Genomic DNA, 24,254 nt, shown 5'->3' with positions numbered 1-24,254 from the left:
TCCAATTTCTTTTTTTTTTTTTTTTAAAGATTTTATTTATTTATTTGACAGAGAGAGATTACAGGTAGGTAGAGAGGCTGGCAGAGAGAGAGAGAGAGAGAGAGAAGCAGGCTCCCCGCCGAGCAGAGAGCCCGATGTGGGACTCGATCCCAAGACCCCGAGATCATGACCTGAGCCGAAGGCAGCGGCTTAAACCACTGAGCCACCCAGGCGCCCCGTCATTCCAATTTCTTAAACATGGGTGTCATTTACTTCTTCTTCTTCTTCTTCTTTTTAATGCCAAAGAGAGAGAGAGAGAGCAGCAGGCAGAGAAAGAAGCAGGCTCCCCGCTGAGCAGGGAGCCCAATGCGGGGCTCGATCCCAGGACCTTGAGATCATGACCTGAGCCAAAGGCAGACACTTAACCCACTGAGCCACCCAAGCATCTCTTGTTTACATTCTTTGTGGTACTCCTCCTGATGAGCACAGGGTGATGTACCGAACTGCTGAATCACTATATTCTACACGTGAAAATAATGTAACACCGTATGCTAACTAATTGTAATTAAAAACTAAATTTGCAAAAAAAATAAAATACCAAGAAAAAATGTTTTTGGACTACCATGTCCATAAAATCAACTAAATTTATACAGAGGCCTTTGACCTAAACATTTACTGGCTCAAAGTCGAAGCTCTGAGGTCTGAAGACCTTTGTCACGGGACTGAGCTGTAGTGCTGATCCTGCCTGTGGCCTGGGGCGCCATCCTGCCTGCTCGGAGTCCTGGTTTCCATAGCTGTAAAATGAGGACACTTTGACAAGATCACCTCTGAGGCGGAGTGGGGAAAGAAACTTCCTGGCATTGCCAGGCCAGAGGCGGGCTGGGGGGATAAACATGAGCACGGCTGGACACTGTCCATGCCCGAGATTGTGGATGGATCTAGGGTTGTGTGGCTGGAACTCCCTCCTGTGGACCAAGAGGAAGTCAGTCATATGACCTGAAGAGAGAGAGAGAGAGAGATCCAGGGCTGTGTAAGGATGAGGCCCAGTCTACTGGGCATGGGGCCATACAGTCGGGAAAGCAGACACTCACTGCCAGGTCATCCCCTGTCCTCTGCCACTTCCTGGGCTCCAGCCTTGAACCAAGAGACCCACCAGCCCTGGTGCTCCAGCTTGAATTGGCTGGAGGAGCCTGGGGTTCAGGGAGAGGTCCCCAACAGGGATATGCATACGGGAGCCGTCAGGAGAAGGAATTGGAAGCCTTGGACAGAATGAGTCCCACCCGGAGTGAAAGTCAGGCCAGAAGAGAACGGAGGGAAAGCAGAGGCCAGCACGGCGCCATGAAGCCCTCCAGAAGCGGGAGGGAGGAGAAAAGGTGGCTGATGGGGCTGGGACGAAAGTCAGCAAGAGTGCGGCTCTGGAAGCCCCAAGGGGCAAGAGGGAAGGGCAGGGCCGGTCAGCGGGTCGAACGTGGCTGACAGCTCGAGGAGGAGGAGAACAGCCGAGGAGAAGCCACTGGACTTTGCCATGGGGAGGTCTTGGGGACCCAATTTTATTCCTTGCAACCGGGAAAGCAGCGGCCCCTTCTTCCTCTGACAGGTCTTCCGCGTGCAAAGCTGTTTGACTCTGAGAGAGGCATTGTGCGCGGACCTGCCTTCGTGCCTCTGCCCACAGCTCTGTGGAGAAGCCCTGGCCAGCAGGGGAGGCCCCATCTGACCGTGGCATTGGCAGCACACAGGCCTGGGCCCCCACTCGCTGGCCAGGCTCCGCTGTGCCCCCTGCATCCCGGCGGCTCAGAACTCGCAGACCACCAGACGCTGCTCCCCGCAGGACTTGTCATTCCACTTGCCGTTGGTGAAGATCTCCACACAGTTCTCTGAGCCGCCATTGTTGTTGGGCTCCCCAGGGGCCCAGTTGGAATAGACCAGGGGCTCCCCGCTGGGATAGATGAACTTGCCCTCTGTCTTGATGTCGGTCACACTCAGGAAAGCAGCCTTGTTGTAAGCAGTGGCCAGCTGCTGCACGGCCTCATTCTCGGCTGCAGAGCGTGGGGAAGCCATCTGTCCCCCGGCCTGCATACACACCAGCTGCGCGTCCTCAAAATTCTTTTCAAAACCTCCTGTCTTGAAGATCTTCTCCCCGACAGCTCGGCCATTGGGAAAGAGGTCTACTAAGAGAAGAGGAGAGCCAGGTTGGGGTTATGGCAACACCTGGCCCGAGCTCAGGGGATCCAAGAACTTTGTGCTCCGACTGGAGCTCCCCCCGCCGACCCCAGGCCTCCCCTATGGGGTATCAGGGCACCAGATAGGATAAAAGTGAGGCACTTGGGTCCAGAGCACCCCTGACTTTACAGTGCATGCTAGGAGAAGGTCCTGTGGTCTGTACTTACAGGTGAAAACCCCAGAGGTCTGGGAGGTTAAGTAAAGGGCTCAAGGTCACAGGCCTGCCAAATGTAGGGTTGGGATTAAACCTTGTTTGCTGGGACCCTAGAGCCGGAACATGCCCTTTCTACTTCACCCCACGTCGTGTGCTGCAGCCAGTGGGAATTGGATCGACTTCGGCCTGGGAGAGGAGTGTGGCGGCTGGCGCACTTTCTGAGAGTGTGAAAAACGCCCAGGAGCGTGTCTGGGGGTTGCCGTGTGATGGGTGGGGGGCAACCGGGGGCATCCAAGAGATGCGCTCATCTCTGCACTCACCGCGCCCCATGTTGGCCCCTTGGTACGCATGTGGGCGATGCCCCAGCCAACCAGCCTTCCTGGGGTACCAGGTGGGAGAATGAAAGCACCTGAGCTGAGGCAGGGGGAGGGACTCGGCCCTGGGACAGCTGTCTGGGGATCTGAAGCTAGATCTGGGGGACAGCTCTGTCTGGGGATCTGAAGCCAGATCTGGGGGACAGCCTCTGTCTGGGGATTTGAAGCCAGATCTGGGGGACAGCTCTGTCTGGGGATTTGAAGCCAGGTGTTTTGCCCCAACCTGGCACTGGCTGTCTAGATGGACAAAGGAAAGTTACCCCCCCCCCAGACACTTTTCAGGATTTCGAATTCCTTATTTCTAGAGTGGGCATACACCTCATAAAAGCATCACCCACGTGACTTACCAAGCGTCTCTCTTTAGTCCATCCCATCCTCATCCCTTTGGCTTTGGGGCTCAGGGATGAAAGTCCTCTGGGCTCCCTAGAGGGCTATGCCTTGTCCTCCCTGGGCCTCCCTCCTCAGTAGCTTCAGCCTGGGCTCAGGGGACGGATGCTCCCCAAGGATGGATTAGAGCAGGGAGGCCCCTGGCACTGGCCTGCACGGGGCCCGCGTGACAATTCACGTTGCATTCCTGCCTCTGGGCACATAGCCCAGATCTGGATGGTAGCACGCACCATCCAGATAGACGTGCACGCCTCTGCTCGTGTTCATGTATGTCACGGTGCTGGCTGAGCCATGAGTACACACACACATGGCGGGGGCCTGCGGACATGTTCTGCTTTGTGTGCAGCGGTGGGCATGGGAGTGAGTGAACACATGTGCATGTTTGTGGAGGGAGGAAGACATACCTAATATCTGAAACTCTCATCCTTGCTACTTAGGTACATAGGGGCCGACCCTGTGTCTTACCCAGCCAGGCCCCTTTATGCTTTACTCCTTCAGAAAACGTCTCTCTCTCTCTCTCTTTTTTTTTTTTTTTTTTTTTGGATCAGGGAGATTGGATGAATGATGCAGACTTAGAGCTGAAGTCAGGTCGAGCAGATGAGAACTGGGGCAGTCAAGGACTGATGTGGAGGTTCTGAAGGGCACAGGGCACTGGGATGTGTGTTCCTGGGGGCCCCGACTCAGCAGCATTCCAGGGTGGCTGAAACACCCGGACAGGTGCAGGCAGAGCACTGGCTGGAGCCCAGAGGTGGCCAGCCCCCCGCCAGGACCATAGGCACGTCCAGGTGAGGCACCTGATGGCCACATGGCAAGGCCAAACCCCCACCAGCCTTGAACCCCAAGGGCAGCACCCCAGCGCCAGCTCTCAGAACAGCATCTGGATTCTCTGCTGCCTTGGGCCGTGAAGCAACGTCCCTGGGCACATGCACACAGGGTCCCACAGAACTAAGAAATGCACCCTAGGTTGGGTGTCCACAGTCTATCACAGGGACCGACATAGGGTAAGCAGGGTTCAGGGCATTGACCAGGTCACAGATGGCTGTGATGCTGGGGGGCATCATGGCAACTGATAACGTCCATCCTACTTCGGTCACCCTGTTGAACTGGTGATATGGCCACATGCTCTTAACTGTCTCTTGTATCCACTTGCAGACCCCAGAGTATGCTCTGTCCCAGTCCTATTCTCTGCCCCAGACCCCACCCCAGAGCCAGGTCGAGCCCTAAATATGGCCCCAACCCATTCCAATCCTAGACCCAAGCCCAGCCAATGCCAAAGCAAGGCCCAGACACGTCAGGCGCCTAGTCTCAGTGTCTGGCTCCATTCAGGCTCAGGAACTTACCTTTCCTGTACTGAGAGAAGGTGTTCTGGAGGTGCTGTACCTGTCCACGCAAGGCCTCCACCTGCTGCCTCAGAGCAGTGATGTCTGCCGAAGAGATAGGCCGAGGGAAGGTAAGCCCAACAGAGTCTGGGATCAGCCCAGATCCTAGGCCTCCGGGAAGGGTGACTAGCTGCAGGCACATCCTGGGGGTGTGTCCTCAGAAGCCCACATCTGCTGACATAACTGGCCCCTGTTGCCCCCTGATTTCCCGTGGTTCTGCTATGAACAAACTGTCCCATATGCAGGTCCTGCACCTTACGGACACTAATGTGTTCAAATGTCCGCATGACATTTGAACTCCAAATTCTGGGGATACCATCGCACCTCCTTTTGAGGGCATGGGAATATTTCCCATCCATTGGATTATTTGATACTCTGAGCTATCCTTTGAATCGGGAAGCAGGATATGCTTTCCCCGGTGATCAGATGGAAAACCGCTCAGCGTTGCCCTCAGGAAGTAAGTGTAGAACGAGAGCCTAGTTCTCCTGCCTTCATGCCAGCTAGCTTTCCTGCTTCCCACCACTCCCCATGATTAATACGGCCGAAGTCCGAGAGGATAAGCTATCCTGATAGAAAAACCACCACCTCCCTCCCCTGCCCCCACCCCGTGGGAATCCCAAATCCGACAGATACCACCTTACCCTGAATCCCACTCTCTCCCTTCGCGCCTTTGTCCCCAGGAGCACCTCTGTCCCCCTTCAGTCCTGGGGGTCCTTTGGTACCTGGAGGTCCCGGTGGACCCATGGCTCCAGGGGGTCCTGGGATCACAGAAAAAGAGCTGAGTGAGCTCTGTACACATTCTCCAGAATTTTCAGCCTCCCAGGACATGGACCGTCCAACTAGCCTATGGCCCCCCTTCCCCTGTATGGACTCTTCCCAGAACCCAGCCATGCCCTCCCTCCATACACTGACTGTCCCAACAAAAAATGACGCACCCCTCTGGCACCCAGACTAGCCCTGTTGCTCAAGTGTCATTCTCCCTGGATGCACACAGCTCCCAGAGCCCAGCAGTCACCCTCCTTGGACATAGATCTCTGCGCTCCCCACTCCACCCCTACCCAGCCCAGTCATGTCAGCTCTGATGTGATAAGTGGCGGCGGGGGGGGGAGGTGGTCATCAACAGCCCCAGGGGGACACAAGGGAACTGGAGCCCGGCCCTAGCTCCTTCCATCACTCACCTGCCGCCCCAGCATTCCCGGGGACTCCTCGCTCACCAGGGGCCCCTCTCTCTCCTTTAACACCTGTGGGGCCTCGTGTCCCCGCAGAGCCCGGCTTGCCTGCCACACCCACTTCTCCTGAGGAAGGAACCAGTTGGGACAAATGCTGCTGAGAATGTGATCAGTAGAGGAGTTTTCACCCACCGCTCCAGGACGAGGGAGAGAACTGGGGACAAGCTGTTCCTTACTGGGCTTCCTCCACGGAGGCGACCAGGAAGATGCCATCAATGTGGGAATGGGAGGGTGGGGCAGTGGGAAGGGGCCACAACGATGCAGTCTACCCAGCGCTGACCCTCTGGCATTCCAAGCTTGTCCCGGAATGCCACCGAACTCCTCCCTTCTCCCTCCCAGACCGCCTATATACCAACCACCTACCTTTGGGCCCGGCCTCTCCTTTTGGGCCGGGTGGGCCTTGAGGTCCTACGCTCCCCTGCTTCCCTGACGGACCCTCTCTGCCGGCTGAACCAGGCACACCTCGAGGTCCTGGAGGTCCTGGGGGAAAGCACCAGGCTAGTCAGTGACACTAAACCTTGTTGGAGGTGGGAGCACATGAAGACAAGAGCAGCAGCAATTCCAGTCTTCCCTGAAAGAACCCAGTGCCACCTTCCAGCAACCTTCCTCCTTCTTCCCGGGATAGGATCTGTGCACGTCTACCAGCCCATCCCAGGGGAGGCAGCTCCTGCAGACTGCCGCATTCCATGCCCAGCTGCTCACCAGATGGTCCGGAGTCTCCCTTTGGTCCAGGCTCTCCAGCAGAGCCATTGTCCCCTTTGGGCCCAACTGGGCCAGCTGGGCCAGGCGTCCCGGCTCTCCCTACAGCTCCTGGTAAACCTGTAGTGGCAGAAGAGATGGGTATAAACCTGGCCGTGGGCCCAGGAGGAACCAGCTGCGTGTACCATCAGGCCCCCTGCATGCCTTCAAGATTCTAAAGTGTGTAGATGTTCTATCTCCACACTCTTGGTCCTGTGGTAATCCAGGAAATGGGCATCTTACAGGTGAGAAAACAGGCTTGCCAGAGTTGGCTGCAGGTTCAAACCAAGACCCACATGACTTGGCTTGTCCAAAGTATTTACAGCAGGCAATCTGTCAGCATTTACCCTTGATCATGGACTCCTTGTTCTCCCCTTGCCAGAACCCAAGTTGCTATCAGAAAGGACACCTGGCATTCATTACCAGGGAACTGCAAATCAAAGCCTCAATGAGATAGCACCTCACACCTGTTGGAAAGGTTATGATCAGAAAAGACGAGAGATAACGAGTGTTGGCCCGGATGTGGAGAAAAGGGAGCCCTTGTGCACTGTTGGTGGGAACATAAATCGGTGCAGCCACCGTGGGAAACAGAACGAATGTTTCTCAAAAAATTAAAAGAATTACTATACGACCCGTCAATTCCCCTTCTGGGTATTTATCTAAAGGAAACAAGAATACTAATTCAAAAAGATCAGCACCACCATGTTCACTGCAGCATTGTTTACAGTAGCCAAGATATGGAGAGAGCTTAGAGCCTAGGTGTCCATCGATGGATGAATGGATGGAGAAAATCTAGGTGTGTATATATATGATGGAATATTCCTCAGCCACAAAAAAAGAACAAAATCTTGCCATTTGCAACAACATGGATGGACTTTGGGGACATTATGCTAGATGAAATAAGTCAGACAGAAAGACAAATACCATATGATCCCATTTATATATGGAATCCAAACAGATAAGCCAACAAACAAACAAAAACAATAAACTCATAGATGCAGAGGACAGATTGATGGTTGCTAGAGGTGGGGTTGGGAAGTGGGCAGAATGGCTTGCAGGGGTCAAAAGATACTAGTGTCCAGTTATAAAATAAGTCCTGGGGATGTCATGTGCTGCATGGCCACTAGACTTAAGAATACAGGATCGCATATGTGAAAGTTGCTCGGAGAGTAGGTATTTCTTTTCTTTCCTTTTCTTTCTTTCTTTGTGTGTGTGTGTGTGTGTAAAGCGATAGAAGTTTATTAAGCAAGGATACAGTAAAAAGCTCTCAGGAATGAGAAGAATCCCAACAGGGTTGTCCCTGAGGGCCTTTAGGGTTGGTATTTTCTAGAAAGCTAACCAGGGAACTTAAATCCTTTTAACCTCTCTATCACCGTTGAGCAGGACTAGTGACTAGCCATGGACTAGCCATACCTTCAATGGCTTACTTCTTTATTAAGGTCTGGTTATTTTTGTTGGTCACAAGTGATTATCTTAAAAAAAGACACCCACCCCACATGCTCAGGGAAGGGTGGTCTGGTTTGTTCCCTTATCTCTGGTTTCCCCAAACCCCCACATTTTGGGGATTTCTGTGAGTCTGATCACATAGGCCCCTATCTAATTTCTCCCTAACTAGCCCTGCCTGTCCCTTATTCATTCCTCCTCCTGGAATAGTAACCCTTACTGCCATCAGGGAATGGGACGATGGCCACGCTGGCTGCTTCCGGCTGAAATGAGGCGGTGGGCTGTGCCACAGTTAGAATCTATCCAGGGTTTGGTCCGGGGGCCCATGGTATGGCTCCCAGGGGTCCTGATGGGCAGCAATTGGTACCTGCATCAGCACATGCAAAAGGATGAACATAAAATAAGAATTAGGCCCAGAATTTTGATCACATCCCTTGGCTAAGATCCCCAATTACCAATTTTGTCATAAATGAGTGGATATCTTGATCTTATTTAATGGATCACAAATATCCCCTATCAATAGGGACACCTTGCAGGAGTTAACTGAAATATTAAAACAACATGTGAGGAAATTCCTTGTACTCCAAAGGGTGTAGCAATAGCAGGCAGTTAATAGTGGCACGGTTCTGGAAAAGTCCGTCTCTGACTTCACTTAATGCTTGGCTGAGTGTATCAGCGCCTGGGAAGTATCACTTAGAGTCCTGGTGAGCAAGTATAATGTTTTGCTTATTTTATATTGCAGTCCTATGTAAGTCCTGGAAGTCCCATAGTGAGTTTTGAGGCTCTTTTTCCCAGGAGGACTGTCGTATGTTGTATGTTTGGCTAAATAAAGCCTTCGCTTGCAATTGTATATCAACAGAGGTGGCTTCTAGGATAAACGACTATGAGATAAAACCATCAAGAAGTTCTTTTTGTTCAAGGTCTAGACTTAACTATATCCTAATTACAAGGAATCCCTGGCAAGTGGGAGAAGGCTTGTCACAGGAGATAAGGGCATCCCCAAGTACATTATCCAATCGAGTCATCAAGAAAGTGGGATCACCCAGGGGTTCCTGGGTGGCTCAGTGGGTTAAGCCTCTGCCTTCAGCTCAGGTCATGATCTCAGGGTTAGGGTCCTGGGATCGAGTCCTGCATCGGGCTCTCTGCTAGGCAGAGAGCCTGCTTCCTCCTCCCTCCTTCTCTCTTTCTCTCTCTTTGACTGCCTCTCTGCCTAGTTGTGATCTCTCTCTGTCAAATAAATAAAAAATCTTGGAAAATTGGATCACCCATTTTCTCTGTAATCCCATAGTTAACCCCATGCAGTGGGGTACACTCTGGCTTTAAAGGAGCAATTTTTGTTACCCCAGCCACATAGAATTGGTCAAGGTGCTGACAGAGTTACATAATCACTGAGGAATCACATCCTTTTTTTTTTCTGTTTAAATAATCATATGCCCATGGGGTCCTGTTATTATCCCCACAGAATAAGAAGAAAGATTGCTGATACATGAGCTATTGTGGCAATTTCTCTGAAGTTTACCACAAGTCAGGGAGTAGATCTTAAAAGTTCTCATCACAATAACAAAGAAATTGTATGTACTATGCGTGGTGACGGACGCAGATGAGACTTCTTGGGTGATCATCTCACCGTACATGCAAATATTAAATCATCATGTCATGCATTGGAAACAAAGACAATGTTATATGTCATTTACACCTCAATTAAAAAAGGCAAAAGCAACGGAATATGCTCTTGAAACTTTAGAAAAGAGACCAGATTGTTACCTGTGTTATCAGTACGTGCAACGAGATCCTATTAACGAGCGCGTTTATGCGTGTGTAGGGCACGTACACAAGCAGGAAAAGACACAGGAGAAGTACATACAGAACTGGGACCAGTCATTCCTTCCTCGTGACACAAGGTAATGTTAACTTTCTTCTCGTTTCTTCAGTGGCCGCAAATTATTTTTGTATTGGAAAAATGATCAAGCCTATTCTTAGAAAAACGTGTTACTCTGGAAAGGCTGTCTAGTCCTGACATTACTCAAGATTTACCTCCAGAAGACTAATGGGAGTAGATGACTTATCTAAGAGTTTTACACTCTTAATTCTGTTCATTTGGTTATTTGTTTTTTATTTTTTTTTACTGAGGCGAAATTCCTATCACATTAACCTTTTCCAAGCACACAGTTCCGTGGCAGTGGTCTGTGACTACCTCCTCTACTGAGTTCAAAATCATTTCATCACCCCTCAAAAAAAAAACCATAGCCACTAAGCCATCATACCCCCACGCCCCCTCCTCCCAGCCCCTGGACACCACTGGTCTGCTTTCTGTCTCTATTTCCTACTTTGGACATTCCGTATACATGGAATGTATACCTATGACCTTCGACATCTGGCTTTTTTTTAACTTAGAGTGATGTCCTTGAGGGCCATCCACGTGGCAGCATGTCTTGAGGTTTCATTCCATTATATGGCTGACTAGTGTCCCACTGTGTGGACAGAACACGTCTTGTTCGTCCATTCACCTGTCACCTGGCATTTGGGTTGTTGTGACTAAAGCCACTGTCTACATTCACATGCAAAAAGAAATGACACCTGACAGGTGGTGCTGACTCATTCATTCAGTTACTTGCTCACTAAGAAACCATCGGTGGAAGACCACCATAGGCTTGGCACTGGGCAACACGCAAATATTAGCACCAGGTCCCTGTCCGCACGGGATTTGTAATAGGATTTTCAAATGTGAGGCACAGGTCAGGAGTGAGGAAGACAATTCATAAGATGTCCCTCTTCCCGTCTCATCATCACCCCAACCCCAGCACACACACGTGCCCAGAGCTCTCTTCCTAGAGGAAGAAATGGAACTTCAGGGCAAGGAGGACTTAGAGAGACGTGTAGAGGGAAGGTGACATTTCTGACTTGGAAACTGTGCTCCCAAGGGAGGAGGGACCAGGACTGCCTGGGCTAGAGCGAGCCGGTGGCGGGCAGCTGGTGCCTGGGGTGGGTGGCTGAAAAGCTCTGTGCTCGGCACGGTACGATCCTCACTGGGAATGCCATGGAAGCATAGAGAGCTACAGCTTGGGCCCCGTGTCCCATACTCAGCAGGGCCCTGTGCTGGGGTGGAGATGTCCTGCCCCTAGGCCGAGCCCGTCTTGGGCTCCTCCCTGGCTGGGCTGGTGGCCGGTAAAAGGAGTGGTGGAGGTGTCCCATCCATCATGCACAAGCCCTAGAGGCCAGGAGAGGGGACACCCTCTTCAACAGCAAGCATCCATGCCTCCAAAAACACTAAGTATGTGGCACCTGGGTGGCTTAGTCTTTAAGCGTCTATCTTCAGCTCAAGTCATGCTCTCAGGGTCCCGGGATCGAGCCCCATGTGGGGCTCCCTGATTAGTGGAGAACCTGCTTCTCTCTCTTTTCCTCCCCCGCTGCTTGTGCTCTCTCGTGCTCTCTCTTTCTCTCAAATAAATTAAGTCTTTAAAAAAAAAAAAAAAAGCACGAATTTTGCATCCTAGTGTCCCCCCAAAGGCCATCCCTGTCCCTTAGTGCAGACTGAAGTGAAGCTTTATGGACCAGCAATGTGGCCGGTCTTCACCACAGCAGGCCCCTCCTCCCCCTGCATTTCACCTCCCTTCATTCCACAAGTACTCCCTGAAACTGCTACTGTGCACGAGACAACATCCTCAGTGCCAGGGAGAGAAGCAGAACAAAATCAGATCCCTTCCTCATGGAGCTTAATCCCAACTGCAGAGAAACAGATCCTAAAAGTTAAAATGTACCACATCGGTAATAAACCTAGGTTTATTAGATAAACCTAGGGTTTATAATAAACATCTAGTTAGATAGGTTTAATAAACCTAGTTAGATAAACCTAGGGTTTATAATAAACCTAGGTAATAAACCTAGGTAATAAACCTAGGTAATAAACCTAGGGTTTATTAGATCAGAATAAGTGCCACAGAGGAAAAATAAAGCACAGAGAGTGTCGGAAGGGGGCGTGGTGTCTTCCGAGTAGGGTGGTCAGGGACAGACTCATGGAGAAGGTGGTCTATGAGGAAAATCGGGAGGAAGGTGAGTGACCCACAGGGACGGCTATGGGGAGAAGTAGGTGGGAGAGTAGGTGGGAGAAGGGCTGGGGGTGGTGAGTGTGGTTAGGGATCTGCCAGGAGCCAGTGGCCAGAGTAGAAGGAGGCAAGGTCAGAGGAGTAGGCAGGGCAGAAAGTCCTTGTGGGCTGCAGAGGGGTGTGTGGCTTTATTTCGAGGGAGATGCATGCCCATGGAGGGACTCTCTTGCTGAATCCTTCTGGGCAGGGATCTTGGAGATGCTGAGGAATAAGGGGACTGTCCCTGGAAATACAGCCCCCCAAACAGGGTGGGGTCTTACTGACCCTTTATGATATGCCCGAGGCATTAGCACAGTGACCCTACTCCACGCTCCACCTCTGCTCAAGGCTTTCTTCTCTCTGGCCTATCTGGAACCCTATGCATCAGCATCTGCAGGGGACGTGGTCCTAAGTGCCGACACTGGCCCCAGCCAGATGAACTTGGGTCAGGATTCTGAGGTGCTCCAAGCTCTCTAGGAAATTCTCAGACCCATCGTGATTGATTGTCTAGTGTGTCTACAGTCTAGGAGCCAGACTGCAGCCTAGTCTCCTGGCCCAACTGGGTACAGTTCTCTCTCCAAGCACCGACCCAAGGCCAGGCTCGCTCGGAATGTGCATGGGGGCAGGGGGTAGGGTGGGAAGGGAAGCCATCTGCACAAAACGGAGAGAGCTCAGACACACTGGATGCTGCAGGGTCACAGGGTGACCATAGAAAAGGGCTCTCTAGGATTTAATTCAGGGCCCCTCTGAGAGCTGGAGAGGGATTCTCCAGCTGGAGAATCTCCAGCTGGAGGGGATTCTCTAAGATGCTGACACCTTCTAAGTTCCCTTCCAGGGGGCTTCCCCAAGCACCAGATCATTCATGTTGGGAGGAACTTTGTCTGCAAAGGATAGACAGATACACAGAGATACTCACTCATCCCTTACCCTACAAAGTTTGGGAATGTTATCCATTCTTTCCAGCTTAAATGTTGTTAGTTTCCCTCCTCTCCAACCAAAATGCAAACTCCTGAAAGATAAAGACCTCCGTGGATCCCACCATTGCCCTAGCCCAGCACCTGCGGGTCCCTTGTCCTAGTTACTGGTTCACTGAACTCTGACACCTTGCCACCAAGACCCAGATCCTCCCCTAGAGGGAAGTACTTCTTGGATAATTCCCTTAATAATCAGTACCTTTGGGAACCTCATGAGAATTCACCTGACCGGTCCAGCAGGAAGATGCACCTTGATTCTGAGAACTTAATAAAAAGCGAAGCCTTGGCTCAGTTGTTACTATGCAGTTGATATTATTCCCACTTATAGATGAGCAAACTGAGACTTGGGGACACTGGCTTGTCCCAGGCTGGGTCCCTGCTGTGGAGATGGAGCTAGCTCTGTAGCCCAGATCTGTCTGATGCACAAGCCTGTGTCTTCCCCCCACCACAATGGGTATCATTTGGCCTTTCTGCATCACAGTGTTCTCAGCCAAATAGAGTTCCTTGTGAAATCTTTGGTAGGGTTAAATGAATTACTCAGGGAATGCCCGAGCACAAGGCTGGACAAAGAAATGTGAGCTTCCTTCCATTTTCTCTGTAATGTACTAGGGCAAATCCTTCCGATCAGACCTGAGTCTGGGGCCACCGAAACTTCTTCTTTCCCATTCTCCATGCAGTATTAAAAATATTTCACACCGCGCACAGACACCATTTAATCTGGACAAAAAACTGTTAATCCCTGGGACCAGGTTCTGGAGAGCCACAAATTCCAGGTCCCCACTATTTCCTCATTCTTGGGGTGGAAGGACTCAGAAGACTCCAGGGGAGGAGTCAGGGCAGCTGGTTGTGGAGGGAGGCACCTGGGGCTCAGAACAGCTGGTCAGTTTTCGACTGGTAACGCAGTGTTTTAGAAAGACCAAACGTCTTAGGGAAACCCACCCCTGGGGAGGAAGAAGTCTGCCTCTGAGCCTTCCTCAGCGGCGCATCCAACGTTCCCGGCTGGTTACAATTCCAATGCCCACCCCTTTCCACCAGGACGAGCCCATGGCCCCAGCTCTACCTGGATCCCCCTTCTCGCCCCGGGGGCCCTCTCTCCCATCCCGTCCATCACGACCGGGCAGGCCATTCTCCGTGGGGCTACACATGACCAGGGTGCAGGTGCTGGCCGCTGTTCTCTGGGAATAGGTCTTCATTTCTGCTCCCAGGGAGCTCAGGGGCCGTGTGAGCAGCATCAGCACGGAGAGAGGGAGGAGAAGCATGGCCTAGGCAGATGAACAGAAAGAGAAAGGACATGCTCTTGGTCCTAGGACATAGGTTAGGGCTTGGTCCAGCTCCTGAAAGTCAGGAGAAGCACCTTTCTACCTCCACCCATCCTATGGAGCTGAGAATAACAGGGCTTCCAAAGGCATGGAAAGTCCAGGTGAGCATTTGGTCTGGCCTGGGAGAGCATGAGTTACCCAGACGGAACCCAGGACATGGATTGACTGCAGTATCCACCTATCACATGCCCCATGTTGTCCTTTCTCAGGTCTTCCCTTGGACACTGCCATTGGCACAGGGGCTAGGATGTAGAATTCCTCACTGAAGCCATATGTCCCATCGGGAAAGATTCACTGGGTAGTTCTAGAAATGACCTTTCCCCTTGCTGTACCTCCTTCTCCCTGCCTACTATTAAGGTGGATGGCTTAGCTCTGACCAGGCAAACCCATTTCCTCTCATTTGCTTTCTTGGATGGACTAGCATTTGTGTCATTGGCAGTGCTGTTCTAAAAAGGAGTCAGAGTCCTGGATGCTTAGTGATGTCTATCCTGAACACAGGAGTGTACGTGGTTGCTTCTTTTCCAGGTGATTTGCCATCCCTGGACTAGACACTGTCTCCGTAAGGAAATTCCCATAGAGAACTCGGTGAAAGTTCTCAGAGATACTAAATTAGCAGCTGGAGAGCCCCTGGGACAAGTTGCATTCTGCTTGGGTGACCTAAGAGAAATTGAAAGAAAGGCCTCGTGGCGGGAGGGGACGTGTGAGATGGGTTCAGTCTAGGGAAGGCTAGTTTGGGGATAAGAAACAGCAGATGTCCCATGGGGCATCCAGTTACCCTCTGACTGGGACCTGGGGACTAAGTGAGACCTGGGCAGGTACAGGGCCTGAGTCACCTGCAGTCCTGGGCTTTTACCTCTCTCAGACAGAAACTGTAATGTTATGAGCAGGGAAAGAGCCTGTGGGAGTGGCAGAGGCTCGGAACAAAGCCCGAGGGACATTGTGCAAAGGAGGAGGGGGTCACCAGGCCTTGGGCAGAAGCTCAGGCATGAGCGCCCAAGGACCCAGGCTGGAACAAGGGCATCAGCCGCTGGTCTGCAGTTACCTCGGCTCTGGGGCTCTGTACCCCAAATCTGGGGAAGAACAAAAAGCAACAGGCATTCTTCCCGGCTGCTCAAGATGCCACAGAAGGCTGCATGGTCCACGGTAGCAGGAAGGCGCCTCGGAGAGAGCTCACTCACAGGTTTTCAGACTTACGATTCAGAAGAGGCGTTTTAGCGGGGGGAAAAGGGGGCGTGAGCCGAGCCACAGGCGCCTCGACCCAGAGTGTTCATGCCAAGTTTTCAGATTCAGATTTTATTGAGAAAAATGACTCCTCTGAAAATTGGTTGGAAAATTAGTGACCTAGTCCAGTAAGTCTATTTTTTAAAGTAAACATTTGAGTCTAAGAGAGAAGCATGAATGTCCATGTCCCACAGGCAGCGGGTACGTGGATGGGCTTAGAACCCGGGCCCTGGAAGGCCTGCTGTTTTTCTCCTCTACGACCCTTCTTCCTGAGGAAATCAGCAATGGGGTGGAACTAAGACAGAAGTTGAAATTGCTTTTTCCACTGGGGCTTCCAGACAGTGGTGTCTGGGGTCCGACTGGATGACAGCCAAGTGATCCACCCTCCCCCAGCCCAGAGAACTTAGGGAGCAGTGAGGGGCAGAAGAACACCCCTCACTACCCCACTCTGCCCCCCACGCATCACACCTTCTAGACCAGAACAGCATCCAAGACCCTGCCTCCACAGCCCCAGTGGGATAAAGCAGCCATATGGGCAAGGAGATATTCGCCAGGCTTTGGGAAAACCAAAAGGCAGGAAAGGACAGAAACACTCACAGTTGCTTCTTCTGGGCCTCCAGGATCTCCAGGCCAACTAGGCTTTCCTTGGCAGGCACCGGCTATTTATGCCTGTCTCGTAACCTGAGCAGCCCAGCCCCGTTCTGCTAAGAGCTCTTCCCACCAAGTGGGGCAATTTCTTCCTTGTTGACTCACTCTCACCTCCACCTGGTTTCTGGAAACCTGCCACTGACATTCATAACAATACATGCGTATCTCCCTAGAGTATATAGAGCACTCTCAGGCTGTGATCTCACCGGGAACCCCCTGAAGCCCCACGTGAGTGATACGGCATCATCAGTGTCTGTATTTTACAGATGTCCAAAAATCTGAGCTCCAGAGAAGACTGGCAAGTTGCACAATGATCTACCCTCTTGCCAGTGCGACCTGCATCCGCCGATTCCAAGGTCCAGAACCTGCTGTGCCCACTTCTCTTCCTCCTTCACCTCAACATTACTGCCCAGATATTGGGAAAGAGCAGGGAGCTCCTTGGCATATCCGGGCAGGGGCGGGGCAAGTGGAGGAACTGTAAAGGCTGCAGCCTGGGGGTGGGGGGGGGGGGGGCGGGGGCGGGGGGAATTGCCACATGGCAGGTCGTCTTTTACTTCCTGCTTTAAAATCTCAGAGAGACCCCTTCTTGCCTTTTATGGGCTGGCCTTCCCTTAACTTCCTTGCCCTCATCTCCCACCGTTTTAGCTGAAGTTTGCCCTGTGCATTACTCAGGTGCCTGGTTTGGACCCCTGAGCAGATGATATGCCGCTGCAGTCCTCCCCAAGGGGAATCTAACTTCCAATCACTGTAAGACAGTTGCCCACCCTCTTGCCTTTGCTATCAAAGGCAATCTCTGGGGCACCTGGGTGACTCAGTGGGTGAAAGCCTCTGCCTTCAGCTCAGGTCATAATCCCAGGGTCCTGGGATTGAGCCCCACATCGGGCTCTCTGCTCAGTGGGGAGCCTGCTTCCCTTCCTCTCTCTCTGCCTGCCTCTCTGCCTACTCGTGATCTCTGTCTGTCAAATAAATAAATAAAATCTTAAAGAAAAAAAAGGCAATCTCTGCTTGCTTCTAGATTCTTGTGGCTTTATCTCTTGCAACTTATTCTCTGCCTAGTTCCACCTACCAGGGGACCTGGGTCTCCAAGCTTCTCCTTTGGCCATTGCATTGATGGTGCCAACTCCTTCCTGTACTTGGATGTTCCCTGTGGGATCCCCTTGTATATTGTAGAATCTAAAATGACTCAATTCAGGGGTGCCTGGGTGGCTCAGTGGGTTAAAGCCTCTACCTTCGGCTCAGGTCATGATCTCAGGGTCCTGGGATTGAGCCCCGCATCGGGCTCTCTGCTCAGCGGGGAGCCTGCTTCCTCCTCTCTCTCTGCCTGCCTCTCTGCCTACTTGTGATCTCTGTCTGTCAAATAAATAAATAAAATCTTTAAATAAATAAATAAATAAATAAATAAATAAAATGACTCAATTCATAGGCAAAGGTCTTCTGTTTCCCTTATGACAATTTTTTTTTTTGGAAGCAGGATCTATAGTAGGGCCACCTGTGCCCCTAATGACAGAACTCTTTCATCATTAACACACAGCCCTCCTCATTCTAGGATGTTCACATTTCTCCTATTTCTCTCCCCAAATTTGGGAAGTTTTTCATCATTATTTCTTTAAATAGACTTTTTCCCCTATGTCTCTTCCCCTTCTGGGATTCCCCCAACGCATATATTATTTCTTTTGATGATGTCCCATAAACCCTGGAGGCTTATTTCACTTTTTTTTTCCTTCTCTGACTGGCTAATTTCAAAAAGCTCCACCTTCAAGTTCACTGATCTATTCCTCTGCTTGGTCAAGTCTTTTGTTGAATCTCTCTTGAATTTTTCAGATCAGCTAGTGTATTCTTCAGCTCTAGGTTTTGGTTGCTGTTATTGTTGTGATGTGACTCCAAATCAAGGGCAACAAAAGCAAAAATCAACAATTGGGACTACATCAAACTAAAAAGCTTCTGCATAGAGAGAGAAACCATCAACAAAATTAAGACAACTGACTGAATGGGAAAGGATATTTGTATATGATGTATCCAAATAAGGGGTTAATATCCAAAATAAATAAAGAACTCCTACAACTCACTAACAAAAAAACCCAACAATCCAATTAAAAAATGGGCAGAGGATCTGAATAGACATTTTTCCAAAGATGAAGTACAGATGGCCAACAAGCACATGAAAAGATGCTCAACGTCACAAATTGTTGGGAAAATGCAAATCAAAACCACAGTGAGATACCAGCTCATCCCAGTCAGAATGGCTAAAATTAACAAGTTTGGAAATCATAGATGTTGCCGAGGATTCAGAGAAAGAGGAACCCTCTTACACTGTTGGTGGGAATGCAAGCTGGTGCAGCCATTCTGGAAAACAGTATGGAGGTTCCTCAAAACGTTGAAAATAGAGCTACCCTATGACCCAGCAATCGCACTACTGGGTATTTAACCTAAAGCTACAAATGTAGTGACCTGAAGGGGCACATGCACCCAAATGTTTATAGCAGCAATGTCCACAACAGCCAAACTATGGAAAGAGCCTAGATGTCCATTGGCAGATGAATAGATAAAGAAGATGTTGTGTACACATACAATAGAATATGACTCAGCCAAAAAAAAAAATAGACATTTTGTCATTTGCAACAATGTTATGTTACACTAAGTGAAATATGTCAATCAGAGAAAGACAATTACCGTATAATCTCACTGATATGTGGAATTTAAGAAACAAAACATGATCATAGGGAGAGAGAGCTTAAAGTAAAACAAGATGAAATCAGAGAGAAAGAGAAACCCTAAGAGACTCTTAAGCATAGGAAACAAACTAAGGATTGCTGGAGGGAAGGTAAGTGGGAGGATGTGGAAACTGGGTGATGGACATTAAGGAGGGCACGTGACGTAATGAGCACCGGGTGTTACATGAGACTGGAATCACTGACCTCTACCTCTGAAACAAATAACATTACATGTTAATTGAATTTAAATTTAAAAAAAGAAACAAACACACAAAAAGCATTGAAAAAGAATTTACTAATATTTTTCAAAGAGGAACTGGACTCCAAAAGAGAACCAAAGTAACCAATTGTTAATGACTGCAAATATTTATTCTTTGGAATTCTGTGTTTTCTCATTGTTGAAATAGGAGAACTTGTTTCTTGTTTCACAGCAATATAACTGACTCCGAAGTGAAAACCTCAAATAATCCTAAATCTAAAAAGTTGAGTAATTCATCTTCAGGGCTTGTACAAGTAATCTATTTTCTGGAATTATGCTATTACTTTACTGCTTTTATTTTATTCCTTATGTTTAATGGGTCCAGGTGTATAATTTGTCTCCTTATGTATATGACATTTTCAGTGATGGAGCAGAGACTAAGAGTATAGTCAGTTGTCAAGACCTGGCAATATTATTCAGTCAATTTACTCAGTCTCTGTAAGCCTAAATTTCCTCATCTGTAATGTGAAATTAAAGATTATGCCTTCTTTGGGGCACGTGAGTGGCTCAGTTGGTTAAAGCATCTGCCTTTTTGGCTCCAGGTCCTGGGATCGAGCCCCACATCAGGCTTCCTGATCAGTGGGAAGTCTGCTTCTCCCTCTCCCTCTTCCCCTCCTGCCAACTCATGCTCTCTCTTTCTCTCTCTCAAATAAATAAGATCTTTTAAAAAAAATTATGCTTTCTTCTTGACATAATAAATGTAAGTCAAAATCTGGCAATATAACACTAAATCAATTTTAAACAACAACAACAGCAATAATAATTTAAAAGGAAAATCCATGTGCAACTCTGTAAGTGAATATCACTGCTTTACATCCAACACCATCCAGAAAATACTTAATTCCGAAAGAAAACAGCATTCTGGGATGTCTCTAGAAATTATGACATCATATTACGAAGAGTCAGATGGGTGAGAATATTATCTGTGGTTTTCTGACATGTGTCGATTAGGGAAATGCAAACATATACCATGAGCAACAGTGAGAAAGGAACAAAATTCTAAAGATCACCTTACTTAGAGGTGCCTGGGTGGCTCAGTGGGTTAAAGCCTCTGCCTTCGGCTCAGGTCATGATCCTGGGATTGAGCCCTGCATCAGACTCTCTGCCCAGCAGGGAGCCTGCCTCTCTTCCTCTCTCTGCCTGCCTCTCTGCCTACTTGTGATCTCTGTCTGTCAAATAAATAAATAAAGTCTTTATTAAAAAAAAAAAAAAAAAGATCCCCTTACTCAAAAACATCTTTTGTGTCTTTGTTAGAATTAGAAACAATGCCCAGCAAAGCTCAAATACCAAGAAGCCCAGTACCGAGAAGTAGAATTAGAAATCAATTGATAAAATCATTTGGTACACAGAAAATAAAATAACACTGGAAAATTCTACTGGGGGCAAAAGAAAAAACTACCCCAGATCTTGAAACACTATATGGAACATAGTAAAATATTCTTTTTGGCATTTATGAGATTACTACAGAGACAGATTATAAAATAGTAAGAATTTCATCTGTAAGTATCACACAATTTCACTTGCTTCCTCAAGAAAGTAGGCTACAGAGAAAAGCAAAAATTCATGGTTGAAGATAGTGTTAAGTATGTTATGCTTAAAAGATAGGAGTGTCTTCAGAAGACTTATAATTGCAGAAATTTGGGAAAAAGAATTATAATGCAATGTTTTAAAATATCCATAATCACAAACATGTAGAGATAAACACACTTAGTTACACATTTGATATGCTTTACTGAGGTTTTTTACATTATAATTTTTAAAGGATTGATAATGTATACAGAACTTGGCATCATGTTTGCAACTGATAGCATAACATAAGCATTTACCATGTAAGCCACAGTATTTTGTGAGCATAATTTTAATTATCATAATATTTAATAATATTATTTATTGTATTCTAATATTTAACAATTTCTGAAAGCATTTTCATATTTGTTACTTCCACATTTTTCTTCCTAGAAATACCTCTCTGCTCTTTAGGAACAGAGCTTTATGTACAATAGGAAATAACTGCAAAATTATTTCCAGAAAAGTTATACCAAAATAAATCTTCATCTCTAACAAATTGTCATATCTAACTATCGTTAACAAAACCAGCAAAAAATGTAATAATTTTAATTATCTTTACCAGTTTTGGAGAAAGAAATTAACATCACCTTGCTGTTGTAATTTTGACTTGATTAATTTTGTAATATGTTGAACATTTAAAATAAACTTGATGATCTACCTTGCATCTTTTGTTAAGTTATTAATTCAAAGTGGGATTCTTAATGATCTGAACATGCTTCTTTTGGCTGACATTAAATTTTAGGCAGTCAGTAAATGTTTCTCAAGTTGTATGTTGCCATTTAGTTGTGGTCCTATGTTTTTTCTAATTTAGTGAGGAATCTAATTTACCATACACAAAATTATTTTGTCCTTTGGTGCTTCTTCTGTTTATTTTAAGATAAAAAAATTGTCCTCCAACTTTTAAGATTTGCTTTCAAGGGGCGCCTGGGTGGCTCAGTGGGTTAAGCCTCTGCCTTCAGCTCGGGTCATGATCCCAAAGCCCTGGGATCGAGCCCCGCAGCGGGCTCTCTGCTCAGCGGGGAGTTTGTTTCCCTTCCTCTCTCTCTGCCTGCCTCTCTGCCTACTTGTGATCTCTGTCAAATAAATAAAAAAAAATAAAAATCTTTTAAAAAAAGTTTGCTTTCAAGATTTTTATTAATCATTTAGTAACAATTAACTTGATTTCATCTGGAATTTATTAGTGTGTATATAGATGTATATACACATATATAACACATTTGTATGTATTTTATATGTATATGTGTGTATACATGCATGTAATATATCCCACACCAAATCCAATAAAGTTATGCAACAGAAAACAAAAAACAGGAGACATAGTCAGAGATAATATTTGCAATGTATACAACTGGAAATGTGTTATTCATGTCTCTTATATACGTCAAAACCTCCTTAAAAACCCCAAGAGAAAGACAGGGACCCCAAAAGACATTTGGACAATTTCTGGAACAATAATTTACAGAAGGGGATACCCAACGGTTAGATAGCCTTTGAAAATACACTTGACTTCACTAGCAATTACAAAAATGCGTATCAGAGGACCAGGAAGATGCTGTACTTCACCATGATGCTGACTAAAGATATCAACCGGATCATCTCAAGGGCTGGTGAAGATGTAGGAGAATAGAAAATGCCAGATACTATTGGTGATGTGGTAAACAAGTATGTTAATGCCAGAGTATAATTTGGAAACATTATTGAATTGAACATGTAAATGCCCTCTGACACCTCAGCTTTTTGCCTGATGATAAATAGCATAGACAGCTTTATGGGGAAACAAACAAAAGTATTCACCAATTAAGATATAAGGTGGATATAAATGTGAGTGAGGAAAATGAAAAAAAATAAAGCAAAAGTTACTAAGAATCATTTAGATTTAAATCATTAACATGCAGAGATCTGAAAAAATAGCACTGGGTGCCAAGATCAGAATCAGAACAGAACATCACCCAACAATTCATGCATATTAAGCACAAACCTGTAAATGACTATGCAAGAAAGAAGAGGATTTGGGGAATGGGTTTGAGGGAACAGACTGTGTATTAATGTGTAGAGGTACACACACATTCCTAGAGTCCTGGGCTGATGAAGGCAGTGTGCTTGAAAGGAGGCATATAAGGGACGCCTGGCTGGCCCATTTGGTAGAGCATGTGACTCTTGATCTTGGGGTTGTGAGTTTGAGCCCCGTGCTGGGTGTAGAGCTTACTTAAAAATAAAATCTTAGGGGCGCCTGTGTGGCTCAGTGGGTTAAGCCGCTCCCTTCAGCTCAGGTCATGATCTCAGGGTCCTGGGATCGAGTCCCACATCTGACTCTTGGCTAAGTAGGGAGTCTGCTTCCCTCTCTCTCTCTCTGCCTGCATCTCTGCCTACTTGTGATCTCTGTCAAATAAATAAATAAAATCTTTTTAAAAAATTAAAATAAAATAAAATCTTAAAGAGAAAAAAAAAAAAAAGAAAGAAAGAGGGATGCCTGTGTGGTTCAGTGGGTTAAGCCTCTGCCTTTGGCTCAGGTCATGATCCTGGGGTCCTGGGATCGAGCCCTGCATCAGGCTCTCTGCTCAGCAGGGAGCCTGCTTCTCCCTCTCCCTCTACCTGCCGCTCTCCTTGCTGGTGAGCTCTTTCTTTCTCTCAAATAAATAAGTAAAATCTTTTGAGAGAGAGAGAGAGAAGTTTAGGGAAAAAAATATAGTAAATGATAAATAAGAAGAAAACATATATTTGAGGGAAATAAAAAGGCTAGAATTAAGTCATACATAAACAGATTGCAAGGTAAATAAACGAGAGGAGGAGAGGAAGAAGAAAATGTAAAAAACACTACAAAGGTATGAAAAATCAACAAAACAAAATAAGAGATGATATATCACATTATAAAATCATAAAGGGAGAAGACATCAAAGTAGAGAGTAGAAAGGAAATGTAAAAGCAAGAGAGAAATGTGAAAAACTGTGAGCTGTAAAGGTCACCAAGCCAAATGACTAGATGACGAAGAGACAGACAAGCAACAATAAAAGAAGAGGTGGTAAAGGAAACAGAATAAATGGAAAAACTAGACGAGACCACATCCCAATGATGAATTAAATGAATGCAAAGGCCTTAAAGAAAAGAGAGGTAGGGGCACCTGGGTGGCTCAGTAGGTTGAGCCTCCACCTTCAGCTCAGGTCACCATCTCAGGGTCCTGGGATCGAGCCCTGCATCTGCCTCTCTGCTCATCGGGGAGCCTGCTTCCCCCCCATCTCTCTCTGCCTGACTCTCCGCGTACCTGTGATCTCTGTCTGTCAAATAAATAAATAAAATCTTTAAAAAAAAAAAAAGAAGAAAAGAAAAGAGAGGTAAAGAATTGAGAGAATTGAAAGGAAATTATAACTGGAAAGTTTTCTGAGCACAGGAAAAGACAGAAATGAGCTAAAGCAGCAAAATGAGTGGAAGAAGGGGCACCTGAGTGTTTGCGTTGGCTAAGCGTCCCACTCTTGATCTCAGCTCTGGTCTCCATCTCAAGATTGTGAGTTCAAGCCCTGCATTGGGCTCCATGCTGGGTGTGGAGCCTACTAAGGAAGAAAGAAAGAAAAGA

At 47.6% G+C, this 24,254-nt stretch overlaps 1 protein-coding gene across 2 annotated transcripts; it reads right to left on the bottom strand.

The window, feature by feature from the left end:
* Positions 1–1,493: 1,493 nt before the first annotated feature.
* Positions 1,494–16,204, bottom strand: SFTPD (surfactant protein D). 2 transcript variants are annotated; one of them, XM_059397912.1, is made up of 8 exons: positions 16,097–16,204; positions 14,020–14,221; positions 6,425–6,541; positions 6,086–6,202; positions 5,672–5,788; positions 5,135–5,251; positions 4,455–4,538; positions 1,494–2,147 (listed from the first exon to the last, which is right to left on the bottom strand). In XM_059397912.1, exons 2-8 carry the CDS (start codon positions 14,216–14,218, stop codon positions 1,771–1,773), a joined length of 1,128 nt encoding a protein of 375 aa, XP_059253895.1. In that variant the 5' UTR covers positions 14,219–14,221; positions 16,097–16,204; the 3' UTR covers positions 1,494–1,770. The 2 variants fall into 2 exon arrangements, with proteins under 2 accessions (XP_059253895.1, XP_059253896.1); XM_059397913.1 differs by having other exon boundaries at positions 1,494–2,144.
* Between the last annotated feature and the right edge of the window lie 8,050 nt (positions 16,205–24,254).

This window comes from Mustela nigripes, chromosome 4 (assembly GCF_022355385.1).
Source record: "Mustela nigripes isolate SB6536 chromosome 4, MUSNIG.SB6536, whole genome shotgun sequence".
NCBI classification, from domain to species: Eukaryota; Metazoa; Chordata; class Mammalia; order Carnivora; family Mustelidae; genus Mustela; species Mustela nigripes.
This window is presented reverse-complemented; position numbering and strand designations above follow the sequence as displayed.

What these genes read in the sequence shown, in the direction of transcription:
- SFTPD (XM_059397912.1), bottom strand. Translation starts at nt 14,218, where the DNA reads ATGCTTCTCCTCCCTCTCTCCGTGCTGATGCTGCTCACACGGCCCCTG. An exon ending in GGGCGAGAAGGGGGATCCAG is followed by an intron (nt 6,542 to 14,019) that starts GTAGAGCTGGGG and finishes CTGCCACTACAG; the next exon opens with GTTTACCAGGAGCTGTAGGG. An exon ending in CGGGAATGCTGGGGCGGCAG is followed by an intron (nt 5,252 to 5,671) that starts GTGAGTGATGGA and finishes CTGTGATCCCAG; the next exon opens with GACCCCCTGGAGCCATGGGT.